This window comes from Canis lupus, chromosome 2 (assembly GCF_048164855.1).
Source record: "Canis lupus baileyi chromosome 2, mCanLup2.hap1, whole genome shotgun sequence".
Lineage (NCBI taxonomy): Eukaryota > Metazoa > Chordata > Mammalia > Carnivora > Canidae > Canis > Canis lupus.
Genome location: NC_132839.1, coordinates 72,510,147 through 72,526,899, shown reverse-complemented (window position 1 = coordinate 72,526,899; position 16,753 = coordinate 72,510,147). Strand labels below are relative to the sequence as shown.

General features: G+C 46.7%; 1 protein-coding gene across 2 annotated transcripts in view; it reads right to left on the bottom strand.

Annotated features, from left to right (window-relative positions):
* EVC (EvC ciliary complex subunit 1) overlaps window positions 1-16,753 on the bottom strand; it is a 69,116-nt gene that overhangs the window by 13,607 nt on the left and 38,756 nt on the right. For both annotated transcript variants that reach the window (XM_072806499.1, XM_072806507.1), the window contains exons 12-16: window positions 13,900-14,112; window positions 8,946-9,055; window positions 4,735-4,945; window positions 3,595-3,801; window positions 911-1,055 (exon numbers count right to left, since the gene is read on the bottom strand). In XM_072806499.1, coding sequence (XP_072662600.1) covers window positions 911-1,055; window positions 3,595-3,801; window positions 4,735-4,945; window positions 8,946-9,055; window positions 13,900-14,112 — 886 coding nt within the window. The remainder of the gene's footprint in view (window positions 1-910; window positions 1,056-3,594; window positions 3,802-4,734; window positions 4,946-8,945; window positions 9,056-13,899; window positions 14,113-16,753) is intronic.

Sequence of the window (16,753 nt, the reverse complement as noted above, 5' to 3'; positions counted from 1 at the left end):
AATGGGAAACCGAGACCTACAGGGGAAATGAACACCCTGGCTCCTGGACACTCTGCAGTGACCATCTCGTCTGTCTCCTGCTGGCCTCACTCAGCCCTTCCTTTGGAAAACGATGATGTATCTGTCACTGCCGAGCTGATTTCCAGGCAGGTGCCCAGATTTTACTTGAGTCTAGGAACCAGATTCCTCACAACAAGGGGAAGACATGTGGCTGAGCCCACAGAGGGAATGAATATTCCCAGAAGACCACTCCCAGGACCTGCTGCCCATCGTTGGTCTAGAAGTCGATCCCAACACTGATTCCTGGGCAACTGAGGCAAAACCCATCTGAGACAGTGGGTTTCTACCCTGAAGCCAGGATGAGGAGGGACATTACAAGCAGAGGCCCTGAGGAAACTGGCTTTTGTCTATTATTCTAGGCATATTACTGTTGGCCTTGGGGATACCATCCATTTCGTCACCCGGGTGGCCTCTTACGAGAGCCCATGGGGGAATTCTCTGGGTCTCAGGAACACCATAGGGGCCACTGGCCTGTTGTCACTACACAGCTCTGATGGATGAGGTTCCCATCTCTCTGGCCACCAGTAAGCCCAGCACCAAAATCTTGTCATGCTAGGGAAGGATCTGATGATGGCCTATGTCCTAGATCACGACCTCACTGGGACTCCCTCCCACCGTCCCGTCGTCCTGGTTCATCTGCTTTTGAATAATCCTATTGTACCACGTGTATAGCTCTTTAAATAGCTTTTTAAAAAGCCCCTTTTAGGGGGCAAAGTAGGAAAGAAAGAAAATGAAATGAAATGAAATTCCCTTAAATAACATTTGAAAAAGATGACATGCCATCGTGTGTCCCAAACTCAGCGTTTGTGTGGCCCGTGGCCTGCGGGTTTCCCTGAGGAGGGGGCCGTACCCTGCAGGGCCTTCAGATGCTCCAGTTTCCTCTCCTCGTGGTCCTGCATGACCCTCCCGATCTGCTGGGAATACGCTTGCACGAGCCGGCTGACTCCGGCGCTGGTCACGTAGACGCTCTCCACAGCCGCCTCCATCAGTGTCCTCTGTGGCAAGAGGAGAAAGACTCAGCAAAGAAGTCACAGGGGGTCCCCTGCCTCCCCTCGTCCTGCTTCTTAGCTTCCACCACTTCCAGCTTTTGCCTGATAAGCTGGGTAGCAGCTTGACTGGCCGGGTAGCAGACAGAGCGCGTGCTTAGCTTACACAGTCTCAGTGATCTTATTTCCATGGTCAGGGGTGGCGTGAGACTGGCTGTATGATCCAGTTCTGGCCAATGAGACCCAGTGTTAGGAAAAGACCATTGGGGGACCTTCCCTTCACGAACATTAAGGCAAAGCTTAGTGTAGGGGGAAGATTTTGCTGTTTTCTTTTTCCTGCCTGGAATGCAGATCTGATGTCTGGAGGGGCAGTGGCCATTTTGAAACTATGAGGCAGAGAATTTGAGACTATGAGGCAGAGAGCTAACACCAAGAACGGTGGATTGGAAAGATAGAGCTGGTCCTTGGTCAGTCACGTTGCAGAGCCTCTGTGCCAGTCTGGAACCACCGACCTCCACATTACTTGTTATGTGGGATGAAGAACTTCTATTTACTTGCCATTTTGGCATGTCTTTGTTACCAGCAGCAGTATGCATTCTTAAGCGATATGCCTTCAGCCCCAAAGTGGAGAGGAAATGCTGAGACACCCCATCATCGGGGACGTGTTGGCTGTGCACTGGCAAAGTCACCCACCTTTACTTTGAGATGATGGGTAAAAGTCAGAAAAGTCAGACTCAAGAGTCCTCATTTCAACAAATGTTTTTCTAATGGTTCCAGGCTTTGGACAAGGAAAAAAAATACCCATTTATTATTGGGCAGTTCCTACCTGCTGCGTGGTTGGTTATGTTATACAGTTTCTAGAGCTGTGCTGTCCACATCTTGTCACAGCACCTCCTGAGAAAGTACCTGCTTCTGCAGGTATGCAGAGAGGCTGTGGAGGTGAAGAGGGTCGGGGAGCCTCACCGAGGGACTCTGACTCCACTCCTCCAAGGACCCTGGACCTGACCTTGCGTTTTCTACCACTGAGGCTGTGGCCTGCCTGCACTTTCATTTAGAACACAGAGCTAGAACCAGGAGACAGGAAGTCCCTCTTCTCCCTCCATCAGCCAGAGGATCCACCTGCAGCACCAGGCCTTCTGCTGCCTGTCTTCCTGCCACAGGGAGGTGCTGTCTGTCCCCCTCTGTGACCTGCCCCCTCTCCTGGTAGCAGGTAGATCGCATGGAGGGGAGATGTTGCCCACCTGCATCACTAGCCCAGGGTCTGCCACAGGGCTTGGGGCCAAGAAGCTCCATGACTGGAGCTTGAATAAATGAACCTTCTTCCAGAAACTGAACACCTGTTCTTTCCTGTAGGGGTGGGTGTGTGTGGGGGGGGGTATGGGGCACACTCCCACCCTATCCTGACTCAGAGTCCCTCTGGGAAGGGACCCCAGGTTTACACTTCATTCCATTTCCATGCTGTGAGCACTTATCAGGTAAAAGCTGTAGAATTTTAGGGAAAGGAAGTGACTCTCCCAATGTCACCAACTTGGCACAGCCCTGAGGTCTGGATGACATGCCGCAGACGTGCGATATTTGGGACAAGATGGGGCATCCCGGCAATGTGTGTCCAACCTCTTGGCCGTGCGTATAAGTGATTTTATTTGAATGAACAGGATGGGGAAAGAATCCCGCAGCGTCCAGCGCACGGCAACGCCAGCCGCTGCTAGCTTCAGCTCTGCCTCACTTACGCGCGAGCTGGCCACGTACACTCTCTGCAGACTTTTGCAAAAGCGGAGGCGTCTCGCCTTTCCTTTGGTTGGAGGCGAGAGGCAGCCATGGGGAAGCAGAGCATGTGCTGGCCTTGGGGGCAAGACCGGGTTCCAGTCCCAGCTCTGCCCCTTCTTAAATCCGAAAGGCTATAGGCCTCAGTTCTCTCCACCGAACAAAGGAAAGAAAGCTAACCTTTCTGTGCAAGGTTTCAGGGTGAGCCTGATGAGAAGGGTGGCAGGTGGCCTTAGAAGTACAGTGCTTATTACTCCTCATCATTGTTATTTTTATTCCTATGGCTTCTCGTCATCATCGTCGGTACGAGGAGGAAACCACTGCCCGCTCAGGGCAAACTGATCTGATTTTCGCTGCACTGCTCAGCTGTCAGGGTCAACTCTGCAAGAGGTCTACCTCTTGTGTCTGCAGAGCCAGTCAGGGGCAGGAGAGGCCCACGTCTCTCTCTGAGGGAGGCTGACTTAGGATCCTGCGTCTGCCACTGCCCGGCTGGGTGGCTCTGGGTGAGCCCACGCCCCTGTCAGAGCTGCTGTGAGGGCTGAGCCAGGGCTCGGGAACAGAGAGAAAACCTCACCATTCTATGAGGGTGGTGATTCCCTCTCACAGTTGAGGGAAAGGAGGCTCAGGGAAGCCAGGTCATCTCAGCGAGGACAAGAAGCTCCTGGGCAGGACATGGCAGGGCCAGTGCCCGTGCCACTGCTCTGCCCAAATCCTTCTCCTTGCCTTCCCTGCTCACCCACCCCATCCCAATCCCTCTTGCCCCTCAGGTTCCCTGGGCTCACACCTTGAAGTCATCTCTGTCCTTGGTCCGGCTCTTTGTAGCGGCATTCCGAGCATGCCCCAGGAGCGCCTGCCCAATGGCTCGCTCTGTGTGCTGCTGCAGGAGCCGCCCAACCTCCTGGGCCTCGGCCAGGAGCTGCTGCTGAAGCTGCAGCCGGGTCTGCTGCGCCTCCTCCTCCAGCCTGCTGGCCTCCTCGGTGACTCGTGCCTCCTAGAAAGGACAGGATAGAGAGGAGCCCACACTGCTGCCCCACACAGAAGCTCCGGCCAGGTCCAGGACCAGCCCAGGGCCCCAGGAAAGGACTGAGAAGGGGCAGAAAGTGGGCACTTCTGGGCTTGCAAAATCAACAATGGATGAGCCGGGGTGTCTGTTGGGGAACTCTGCAACCATTTATTGAGCACCGGCTGTGTGCCCAGTGTCATCTGTGGCCTCTCACACATGCAAGAACTTCCTGGTTCTTCCCAAATACCATGAGGCCTGAACACTAGGAGTGATAAGGACATAGAGGCTCAGAGACACTAAGTAACTTTGCAAAAGTCACACAGCAGGGGTAGGTTTCAAAGCCAGACCTGAGTCTGAGCATATTCTGGGGCATCATGGAAGCCAAGGCAGGGCATATGGGGCCTTAGGGACTGCCCTTTCTTATGGAAAAGGAGAAGGAGGTGTACCAGAGCTAGAAGGGCTAGTCCTGCCTGCTTCCCACTGAGCTCTCCTGGGCAGAAGAAAAGTGACCATGAGCTTGTCCTTCACTAATGGGTCAAAGCACCAGCTGCTCCAATAGCTCAGCAGCTCCGTTAAGACCCACAGTCAGCCTGCTTGGGATTAAATCTCAGTCCCACAATTTACAAATCCTTTCTTTCAACTTGTTAAAACCTTAAGATAGATTCAGGGCCCCTTCCTCCCAGCACTCTGATGACAATGACGGATCTGTTTTCTGATTACATATGCACATTTAGCATAATTCTCAATACAGCCCTAAAGCCCTCCCGCACAATGGGTGCCTCCCAAAAGGCTGCCATAGTCGCACCCTGCAACAATAGGGGTGGTGAGATTTGGGCTTTGGCAAGCATGACTGAATCTGGAATCTGATGGAATGGCACTGCCTGGCTGGGCTGGGTAGGGGGCCTGACAAACTAATCTTACCAAGGCTCTGAGCAGCTGCCACTGATGCTCATCCAGACACTGGGAGGAGCTCTGCTCAAGGGCGTGCTGCTCGCGCAGTTCCTGGAGAAGGCTCTTCTTGCCAGAAAGTCTCATGTGGGTCAGGGTGGTGATAGTGCTGCCCCGGAGAGCCAGCCTCCGGAGTGCGGAGCGTAGTAGCAGGCCATGGCCCTGAAGGATGCACCACGTGGACCTTTGAGGAAAGTGGGCAGGCAGGGGGTACAAGTCAGTGCTCTTGGCTTTACTGAATGTGAGTTAACTTTGTCAGCCAGAATGTCTACAAGGTGCCCAAACATCTGATCAAACATTATTCTGAGTGTTTCTGTGAAGGTGCTTCTGGATGAGATTAACATGAATCAGTAAGCTTCCTAATGCAGGTGGGCCTCATCTAGTGGGTAGAAGTCCTGAAGATAAGAAAAGGCTGACTCTCCCATGGGTTTCTTTGGCCTGGAATATGGGTTATTTTTTTCCCTGCCTTTGGACTTAAACTGAGATTATCAGCTCTTCCGGGGTGTCAAGCCTTCAGACTCAGGACTGGAAATACACCATTGTCTTTCCTTGATCTCCAGCTTGCCAACTCCAGGTCTTGGGACCTCATGGCCTAAATATACATCTCCTGTTTGTTCTGTGTCTCTAATATATTGAACTACCAAGAAATGCCTCAAGTAGCCAAGTTCCCCAGGGATCCTTTCCAGAAGGCAGTAGGTTCAAATTATCCCATCTCAGGACATCTGGCTGGCTCAGTTGGTTAAGCATCTGCCTTTGGGTCAGGCCACAATCCCAGAGTCCTGGGATCAAGCCCCATTGGGCTCTCTGCTCAGTGGGGAGCCTGCTTCTTCCTCTTCCTTTGCCTGCTGCTCCCCTTGCTTGTGCTCATGTTTGTGCTCTCTCTCTGTGAAATAGATAAATAAAATCTTTTTTTTTTTTAAAAAGGAATCATCCCATCTCCTGCTGCCTGTTCTCTTAGACACCATTGCTCACTTGTATTCAGCCATTTGTTCTTTCATTCATCTTTTCAACTTTATCATAGCCTGCTCCAAGTTTCTGATACATATACGCAGCTCTCTTCAGGACACATCCACTTGAATTTCTTACATAACTTTCAAAATCAAGTTTCAAAATCAATCTTACATAACTTTCCAAAACTGGAATTGTGGGCTATTTTTGAGTTCCCATCTCAATGACTCAAGTGAAAAACCTTGATATACCAGAGGGGCCCAGTATTTGGTATTTTCTGACAGCTTGAAAAGCTGAACAGAGTATTGGCAGTCAACCTACAAAGGAGGAGAGACCTGACAAGCACTCTAGGCTTTCAGCTGGGAGCTTTTGTCCTAAGAATAAGGAATCATCCTATACAGAGGCTTAATTTTGAATCAGCTGCATTCACAAATGGGGTAGCAGATCTGCCACTATGTGAAATCCCTGCTAGAAGTAATATAAATCCTCTCTGGAGGAAGATCCCATTAGTCAAAATCTTAAATTATCTCTGCAATGTTCAGCAACAGTGTCCAGCATTCAACAAAAATCACCAGACTTGCAAACAGATTTGTTTCCCTAAAACAAAGGGAAAAAACAGATAATAGAAATATACCAAAAGATATTTGAGATAATCAGACAAAGCCTTTAAAATAGTTATGGTGAATATGTTTAATAAATTAAATGATAAGATGAAAAATTTCAGGAGACAACTGAAAACCTCTACAAAAAGAACCAAATGGAAATTCTAGAACTGAAAATTCAGTACCAACATTAAGAACAGTAGACGGATTTAACAGCAGATGAGAACTTGCCTAAGAGAGCGTGAACTGAAAGCTCAAAATAAGTGTCTAGTCTGAACCACAAAGAACAAAAGAATGAAAAATACAGGATAGCATATAAGATGTATGTGGGATAAGGTGAAAAATTCTAATAATTGTGTGATTGGAGCCCCAGAAAAGTAGGGAAAGAACAGGCAAAAGGAATTTTAAAGAGATAATGGCTGAGAATTTTCAAAAACTGATGAAAGACAGCAAACTACTGGAGATTCAAGAAACACATGTTGGCAAACTGAATTTAAACAAAATTTTTTAAAAAAGGAAAAACATAAATACTACAGATTTATTACACAAACAAACAAGAAATATCCACAAAAACCACATACATGGTTAGGCATATCATAATAAACTGATGAAAACCAAAGAACAAAAGAAAATCTTAAAAGCAGTCAGAACTAATTGAAATAAGAAAACAAAGATTATCCTTAAAAGCATTTAAAAAATAGTAACCAAACTAGGATTCTATACCCAATGAAAACATTCCCCCAAAATGAAAATGAGATTGACCTTTTCAGACAAACAAAACTTAAGAGAATTTCTCACTAGCAGATCTGAAATCCAGAGAACATTAATACAAAGGAATATAACCCCAGATACAGAAAGAATCATAAAGATACAGAAAAGAATCAAGAGCAACAGAAAGGGTACATATGTGAGCAAATATAAATAAGTATTGACTGCATAAAATATAAGAATAAAATAAGAATGATAATAAAAATAAAGAATGATATATTTTTTCTTTTTATGATATATCATAAAAATAAGAATGATAGTATCTCATGGGGTTGAAAACAGAGAAGCAAAATACCCACCAAGAAAAGGATACTCTCTCTATGAGAGAAGAATAAATGGAGTTAAGGTGTTCTAAGGTGTCCACATTGTCTGGAGGAAGGAATATATTAGTGTATATCAGATTTGGACACATTAAAGATGCAAGTTAAAATCTGTGAACCAAAAAAAAAAAAAAAACAAAACAAAAAACAAAACAAAACAAAAATCTGTGAACCATTAAAAGCACAGTAAAAGAATACATGCCAAAAAAGATAAATTAAAATAAAAAAAAATACCTAATCCAAAAGAAGGTGAGAAAGGAGAGAGAAAGGAACACAGAGCAGCAGAGCAAACATAAAACAAACAGTAAGATGATAGATTAAAAATCCAAATATGCTAACATTAAGATTTACATTAAATATAAATGGACTAAATATTAGTACAATTAAAAGACACAAGTTTTCGGGCTGGACAAATCTTCCAATCACCCTCTATTGTCTTAATGGCTCACAAAGTTTTCCTACTTGTTGTCACCTCCTTCCCCTATATCATCCAATATAGCTATCCACCTACTTCTTGACGTATACACACTAGTGCCCTGGAAAAGGCTTGCAACTAGAAAAAGTGCTTTATCAAAATAATTTTTATCATGTAAAACAAGGAAAAAGAGTATTCTAGAGTAAGTTGAAAATATGGTACTAGGGACTCCTGGGTGGCTCAGTGGTTGAGTGTTTGCCTTCGGCTTAGGATGTGATCCCAGACTCCTGGGACCAAGTCCCATATCCAGCTCCCTGCATGCAGCCTGCTTCTCCCTCTGCCTGTGTCTCTGCCCCTCTGTGTGTGTGTGTGTGTGTGTGTGTGTGTGTGTGTGTGTGTCTCATGAATAAATAAATTATTTTAAAAAGAGAAAATATAGTACTACACTAACAGGTATTAAAGTAGAAAAGAAGGGTGCCTGGGTGGCTCAATTAAGCATCTGCCTTTGGCTCAGGTCATGATCTCAGGGTCCTGGGATTGGACCCCTCATCGGGTTCCCTGCTAAATGGGGAGTCTGCTTCTCCCTCCCCTTCTGCCCCCCACTCTCTCAAACAAATAAATAAAATCTTTAAAAAAGGAAAAAACAGAAAAGAATACAGAGTTATTAATAAATTGGGAATGATTGAAAATGGGCACAAAGAGTCTTTTTAAATGATAGAAATGCCTAACTTCGGATCATGGCTATAGGTGAAGAACTCTGTAAATTTACCAAAAATCATTGAATTATACACTCAATATATGTAAATACTTTCCCAAAAAAAGTGTTTTAAAAGGTTCCTATGCAAGACAGCTCTATGAAGTAGGTATTATGAGCCCATTTTATGGGTGGGGAAATTGAGGACAATAAATGGCAAGTCATTTGCCCAGATCAATTCTGACTCCAAGCCTTTACCTGTAGCACTCTGCTACCATTCTTCTCCACATGTACATTTACAGTTCGGTTGGACTCAAAACCATACCACAAGAATGGCAGGGGACAGTTAATGTGTCCACTTAACAGATGAGAACACTGAAGTTAGCATGGAGATCACACAGGACACAGACCTCCACCCTTCAGAAAGCTGTACTTACTCTTCAGTGAGACCACCAAGTCGGCCCAAGACTTGGTGGACGATGCTCTCATGGTCATCTTGCAGGTGTGTCTGCAGCACGGAGGACAGGGCATGCTCCTCCATCCACACCTAAATCCGCACAGAGGAACAGGGGTCAACTCAAGTTCACTGTACCCATCACTGCTTTGTTGGAACATGCCTTTTGTTTCTTGTTTAAGAGATCCTTCTCTCCCCTGATTTCATTAAAATTTTCTCTTATGGTTCCTTCTAAGGATTTTTGAAATTTCTAATTTGTATCTAAGTCTTAAAACATTTAACACTCAGTGGGGAGTCTGTTTGAGATTCTCCCCCTCTTCCTCTGGCCCTCCCCCAACTTGTGCTCTCTCTCTTCTCAAAAGAAAAAAAAAAAAGAAAATTCTGCACAGCCTCGCTTCTCTAAATGGTAAGTGTACGTAGTTACTAAAGTATATGGGGATCTTTGGTGGGCACTTCAGAATGTAGGTAAAACCAGCATCAGACTCAAACATAGCTGAGGGGACCAAGGCATCGGACTACATGGTGCCTGCAGGTGTCCCACCAACTGCTCCAAAGCTATCAAATGCTGGTTCATGAATGCTTAAGAGCGACAAGTTGCTTTGGTGGGCTAGAGTGCTGACCCTGGTCACTGCTACCTGGTAATTTTGTGGCTTTGGACAAGTTTACTGTTTGTTTCAAGTGCAGAATTACCATGGAGAGAAAGGGGGAAGGAACTAGCAGTCAGGGATGCCTGGAACATGCTAAGAGTCTCGAAGTGTTCTCCCATAAATGGGGTGGGCTTACAGGTGAGTAGGTTCTAAAGCCCAACACCTCAGGCAAATGTTGTAGTGCTGAGGGAGGGGGCACTGCCATTTTAGAAAGCACAGTCAGGGCAGGCCTCATTGTGAGGGTGGCCTCGTGTGAGGGTACCGTGGGAACAAAGAGCAAGGCAGGAGCACAGCCAGTGAGCTGGAGAACGCAAGGCAGCCAGCATGGCTGGAGTGGAACGAGCTGGGGAGAGAAGGACGAGGTTAGAGGGAAGCCCAGGCCCTGAAGCGGAATGCTCATAGGGCACAATGAGGATGCTGGCTTTACGATGCATGAAAAGAGAAGCCACTGGGAGTTGGGAGCAAAGAAGTGACACGACATGGCAGTGTCTTTTAGCAAACCTGATGTGCTGGAAATTATAAGATACACAATTATTTTAAGTATCACTAAGGGAGACAAATCACTGCCAATTAAATTATTATGCATCTCAGCATCTAGGCTGTTAAAATATTTTTTTAAATGCACATCTTAAAAGTTAGTGTCATGTGGTAGGTTTTTAAAGTGTCTCTCTGGCTGGGAGTTGAGAACAGACCATAGTGGGGGGGGAGGCGGATTCCGGGAGCCCAGGGGGCTGGTTGTCATGGTGACCTGCTGAGAGGTGGGGCAGCTGTGACCAGGTGCAAGAACAGACATGATGGAGTGGCTCCATTCTGGACCAGACAGAAGGCAGAGCCTGTGCGACCTCCTGTCAGTTAGATGTCAGGGGTGAAAGAAAGACGAGTCAAGATAACTCCAAGGATTTTGGCCCAGTTGATGGGAAGATGGAGGAAGAGTGTGGATGGAGCAGGTTGGGCAGGAAGACCGGCAGTTGTTTTGGGCACACGACACATCCATGCCTACTCATCATATCCAGGGAGTGCACAGGCAGAGGACAGAGTCTGGAACACATTCTGTGCTGCACACATAAACAAGGCAGTTGTCAGCCTCAGTCCAAAACCTGAGGGACAGAATCTTGCCAAGAACCACGTAAGTGAGCTTGGAAGTGATTCTCTTCCAGCTGAGTCTCCGGATGAGACCTCAGCCACAGGCTGCATTGCAGCCACGAGACCCAAGACTTTCTCACACCAACCACATCATGCTGACTCTCCTGCACCACCTCTTTCACTATTTATAAGAACCCCGGTAATTACATTGGGTCCACCTGAGTAGTCCAGGAGACTCTCCCTGTCTCAAGATCCTGAACCGAATCACGTTTGCAAAGTCCCTTGTGCCATGTGAGGTCCCATATTCAGAGCTATTAGGATGGGGAGAATTAGGATGGGGACATCTGTGGGCAGACCTAACGCAGTGGACTGGGGTAAAACCTAGAAAGCAACATTAGAACAGATCACGTTTTGAGAACTACCATTCTACAACCTGTTCCAACTGGGCAGTCAACAGATTCCATAATATTTAACCACTTCCATGAGTAATAGGACATGAAATTATCAAGGGCCTTTGGGTAGAAGACCATGTGGAAAATGCATTTCAAAGTCTGGGTGTGTGTTTCATTTTCCACGAACAGTTTTGTTGGTGCTTTCCTCTTATGACTAAATATTCATTTGAATTATAGAAAGCTCATCACTCATTTTTATCATCAAGGAAAAAATATGGTAAGCGGGAGTGCGACATGGACCTCTAAATATCTTATGGTAATTTAAGGCAATTAAACAATCAATCAGTAAATTAATTATGACATATATGCGTTGAGAAAACAGCCTTGAGTCATACTTACTTAATCAGCTGATAAGGTCATTAACCACCCTGCTTGCTTCTTGCATGCAAAACTCCTCTTGAAACCCTTCCACAAAAGCCACGGAAAATTCATATGCATGTATATAGAAAGTAAATAAATGGGACATAAAAAGCGGAACCTATGCTTTGTCTAATATTTGCTTAAAATAACTCAAGACTCGTAACCAGAGGGTTTCAGATGCATCATGGGTGTTGGCCTAATATTTATCAGAAATGAAGTTCTGGATTTTTTTTTTTTGATGTCAATAATTATTACCTAAGGAGACAACACTGTGTGAAAGGTCTTATCTTGTATTATCTCACAGCAACCCTGTTGGGTATTTTGATCCCTACTTTTCACTCAGAAGCAGAGATCCTGAGACATTTATCAAGTTGTGCAAAACCCCAGAGCTGTGGGGCGTCCGCTAACCAGATGAGGTCACCCAGCTGTTGGTGGCGCTGCACTGGCTTCAACCCACATATCCAGCTTCCAAGGTTAGGGACCCATCTGCGCTACAGCTGCCTCTCAGAGGCCTTTCCTCCCATTTGGGGAGCTTTCACCAGACGAACAATTAGACTCATGTGGCCAGCCTGTCCTCCTCCCTCCCCAGAGATCGTAAATTAAATGGTCTGGGCCCAGCACTGGTGTGAATCCGATGGATTCAGCTTCATTTACATCCCCTGGAATAATAGTAAGGTGACCCTGTGATAATTTCCAAAGCTGCACTATCCTTGTTGGTAATGCAGTCAAGTTTTCCTGAGGCCACGCTGTGTCCCAGGCCCTAGACTTTGAATAAGGGCGGGGGGATAGAGAAATAAAAAAGCAGAAATGTTGTCCTGCGGGAACTTAGAGCCAAGTGCAAGAGACAGTTACTGATGAGAGGAAACCATCTCTCATCAGTACAAGATGCAGCTGACGGAGGAGTGAACTAAATATAAAGGAGACTTTACAGGAAGCTAGGCCCTGTGCTGCCCTGTGGCTCTGAGTGGACACATGCTTGCACGACACCCTGCTTTCCTTACTTGGTACACTGGATAGCTCCAGGTAGTTGATTTGGAAAACCTCTCTTCCATGCATCAGCCAAGTACTCTTCTGTAACTAATAGGACACCCATGGTAAAGAGACAAGCTGATTCTTATAACAGGGCAAACCAGGGCTGGGACAGTGGTGTTCACTCTCTGCTCCACCATCCTGAGGACATCTGCCTCCATTCTCCTGCAACCTGCCTGTAAGTCAAGAGAAGGCTGGTGTGCCCCAGGCCTCCTGCACATGCTCTGGGCAGGAAGAACAGGGAGTGCCAAAGCAGGGGATTTCTCCTAGCCGCACTTGGCTTTTGTATTAGAAGGGAAGCTCTTTACTGGGGCCACACTTTGTCTCATAGGCCAGGACTCTGTCACCTGGTCACTGCTAGATACTGGGATATTGACACATTAGTGTTACAGCCTACAGTGTGCAAGAAGGCAAGAGAGAAAGGAAATGCAAGTGTTCCAGTGCCTGGCCCATTTGGAAATGCCTTCTTTATTTGACATATTTCATTTTTTTTAAAAAATAAAATCAATGTAATATTAAATATAAATTATTTGTATTAAACAAAATTAATGTATATAGTTTCCTATTGCTGCCATAACACATTACTACAAATTCTGTGGCTTACAGCCACACAAATTCATTATCTTACAATTCTGGAGGTCAGAAGTCCGAAATGGGTCTTATCAGCTAAAATCAGGTGCTGACAGAGTTATGATCCCTTTGGAGGCCCCAGGGGGGAATCTGCACCCTGCCCCTCTCCTGCTTCCTGAGGCACCTGCATGCCTCGGCTCGTGGCCACATCATGCTATCCACTGCTCAGGTCATCACTGTTCCTTCTCTGACCCTGACTCTCCCCCTTCCCTTTCAGAAGGACCCTGTGACTGCACTGGGGCCACCTGGATCCTTCAGGACAACCCCTCCATTTCCATGTTCTTAATATAATCACTTCAGCAAGGTCTCTTCTGCCATGTTAGGTGATGATTCATAGGTTCAGGGGATTAGGATGTGGACAGCTTTGGGGCCACTGCCCCATCTACCACATGTAGACCTGGTTTTCATAATGCAACAGACTCTCACTGGAAAGTAGGAGTTCCAGGTGTGCAGCTCAGCCCCCCACCAAGTCCACCCCCCTAGGAGCTACCTTCTGTCATTCTAAAGAACAGGCACTGCTGCTCTTTCTGGACGGACCAGTTGTATGCATTATCTAGCAACTTCCCACCCTCTGCTCTCTTCTCCTGCCCACCCTGGCTGGGAATGGCCGGCAGGCACTGGGTCGGTAAGATGCCTAGCGCCGGCACTAGGGGATGCTCCCTGAATGAGATCTCTCTATGTTCTTCCTAAATGTAAACAGAGGTAGACCTCAGACCTGGCTTTCCAAAATGCCCACCTGCCTGTCTTGCTCCAGGAGATCTTGGAAGAGTTTCCACTGCTGTTTGCGGAAGCGATCCGACTTCCCCAGCTGCTGGGCTGTGTTCTCCTGGACCTCCTGCCTCAAGTACTCACACTCTGCCCGGGAGAGGCCGGTCACACCTGGGAGCGTCTGAAGGAACAGGACCTCCACAAATTTCTGGAACGTTTCCATGGTGCTGCAGTACAGCTCCTGAGGACGAGAGCACGTGATGGAGCTATAAGTCATGTTCTCATCTGGGCCAGGGCTGTGGGCTTTCCACAAACCACAGAGGAAACCCAGTGAAGGGAGCTCTCCAGTCACACACACACACACACACACACACACACACACACACGCATACACACATATCCCACACACATATGGAAAACACCCACTGCCTTCTGGTCCTTTCCCTGCCACCCTGTCCTGCCCTCTGACCCACAAGCTCTTAATCTCTGGTGACCCCTCAAAACCTCCCTCCAGATTATTTTCATCACCCCTGCGCTCTCTGCCTCCCTCAACCCTCCAAGCTTAGGCCAGTTATCTGCATAAAGCACAGATCTTTTTTTTTTTTTTTTTAAAGCACAGATCTTACTGTATTTTCAGCTGGGAGAACCTGGAAGGCCTCTCTTCCCCTGACTCTCAAGGTTACCTGGCAGGGCTGCTGGGAGGTCCTGCCTCAGTTTCCACTGTTCTGTTCCCTTCAGCCGACCTCACCCACTCCAGTCTTCCTGAATATGTACTTTTTTAAATTGAGGAAAACAAAAAACCCACATACAGTAATATATTAGGGATGCCTGGGTAGCTCAGTGGTTGAGCATCTGCCTTTGGCTCAGGGCATGATCCCGAAGTCCCAAGATCGAGTGCCACATCGGGCTTCCTGCATGGAGCCTGCTTCTCCCTCTGTCTATGTCTCTGCTTCTCTCTCTGTCTCTCATGAATAAATAAATAAATAAAATCTTTTAAAAAATAAATGCTTGTGATTCTACCACTCAGATCCTCTTTTTAGATTAAAAACACTAAAATTGACAGGTGATACTGGAATTCCTTACGCTCTTCCTACAGTTCTCTTCTGCTCCCTCTCAGCATCCTCAGAGACGGCCATCACCATGAACTTGGCATGTCTCTTTGAGCTTAGACTTCTATACTTTCACTGTATATTATATCCACAAATGTGCCCTTTGGTGACTGTGTTAGCCACATAAATGGTGTCTTATTGCATGTTTCTTTACACAGAGGCTTTTTCAAGCCACTCTCCCTCATCCCAAATTCAGACACTTTCATACCTGGAGTGAACTTCTATTCATCCTTCAACACCCCTGCAAAATAAACCCTTTTCTGTGAAGCCTTCCTCAGGAGGCTCAGACCAACATGGGTATCTGACCCTGGGTTCCCACAGCTCTTTGGTCAGCCACACCAGGTCACTGAAACTACAATTTATTTGTCACCTCTCCCCTGAACCACAGCTTGCTGAGAGCGGAGGCTACACAATACTCAGATCTGTACCCATCTTACATCCTCCTGGACCAAGCCCTCAGGTTCAGTCCGTTCAGTCCCAATGCATGACTCACAGACATGATGTAGAATGTCCATTCTCCCTTTTCTGTCTAGGAACTCCCCACACATGTTTCAAAACTCAAGTCAGGGTCTCCTCTTCTGGGAAGACCTGGCTGTGGGGTTTGATTGCACACAGTATAGTTTAGACTAAATACCCGGCTTCCTTCTAGGAGTCTGAAACCTTGGTGCATGCCAGGCAAGGCGTGCCCATGGGACTGACTCCCAGCAAAATCCTTGGACTCCTAAGCTCAGGGGAGTTTTCCACTTCACACAAGTTGTTGCACTCATTGCAGGGGTGGGATTACACACAGCCCCACTGCGAGAGGACTCTGGAAGCTTGCTCTTGGTTTCTCCTGGACTTTGCCCTACATGTCTTTTCCCTTCATGGATTCTGCTTGGATTCCTTTCAGTGCCGTAAGTCTTGGCATTGGTGGGGGCTATCTGTGAAGTCCTTAGTGTCCACTGAGGTGCCCATCCTTACCCCCCCAGCACTCACCACCCTTCGTGGTCATTGGCTATGTCTTTGTCCTCAAGGATGAGAACAGGTTTCTTTACAACAAAGTCTTATCTTACTACCCAACCATCTGCAGGGCCTCACACAGCATCTGGCAAATAGCTGGCAATGATGGTTTAATTGGTAATAATTATGGATTCTTACCATATATGAGAGGGTGCCACAAACACCTTTCCTGTATAATCTCATTCGATCCTTAGAGTAGTCCAATGATGATGCTCTATTATAACTACTATCATTTCACTGATAAGGAAACTAAGGCACAGATCAGATAAGTAACGGCACAGGATTTGTGGAAGGTGGGTCCTGGCCATCAGATTACTGAACTCATACTCATAACCAGTATGCTACATGGATAGTTGGGGTTTTGATAGAAAAATAAACATATTTACAGCACCTGACATGGTGCACCTAGGTCATGCTTGCTGTGCTTAATGAACAGAAGTGAAATTTAATTCAAGTCAATGTTAATTAAACCAGTGAGTGTCCTGCTTTAAGAAGCTCATGGCCAAGCTGGACTTTGTTCAGAATAAGCAATCATGACAGGGGCATACATGACCCACGTCCTTTTCAAAGATTTAGAGAGCCTAAGGATAATAGCCAATCAGGTCATCTGGGCCAACTCTCCCTCTGAGGACAAATGATAAACAAAGCTGGAAAAAATGCTTATTACGTGATCATGAAAATCCCAAGTGAGCCAGCAAGGTAGCTCGGGCTGAGGTCAGGGAGAAGGCAGTCAGGGATGCATGCCCAGCTCCTGGGAGTGGGCCAATCCAGAGG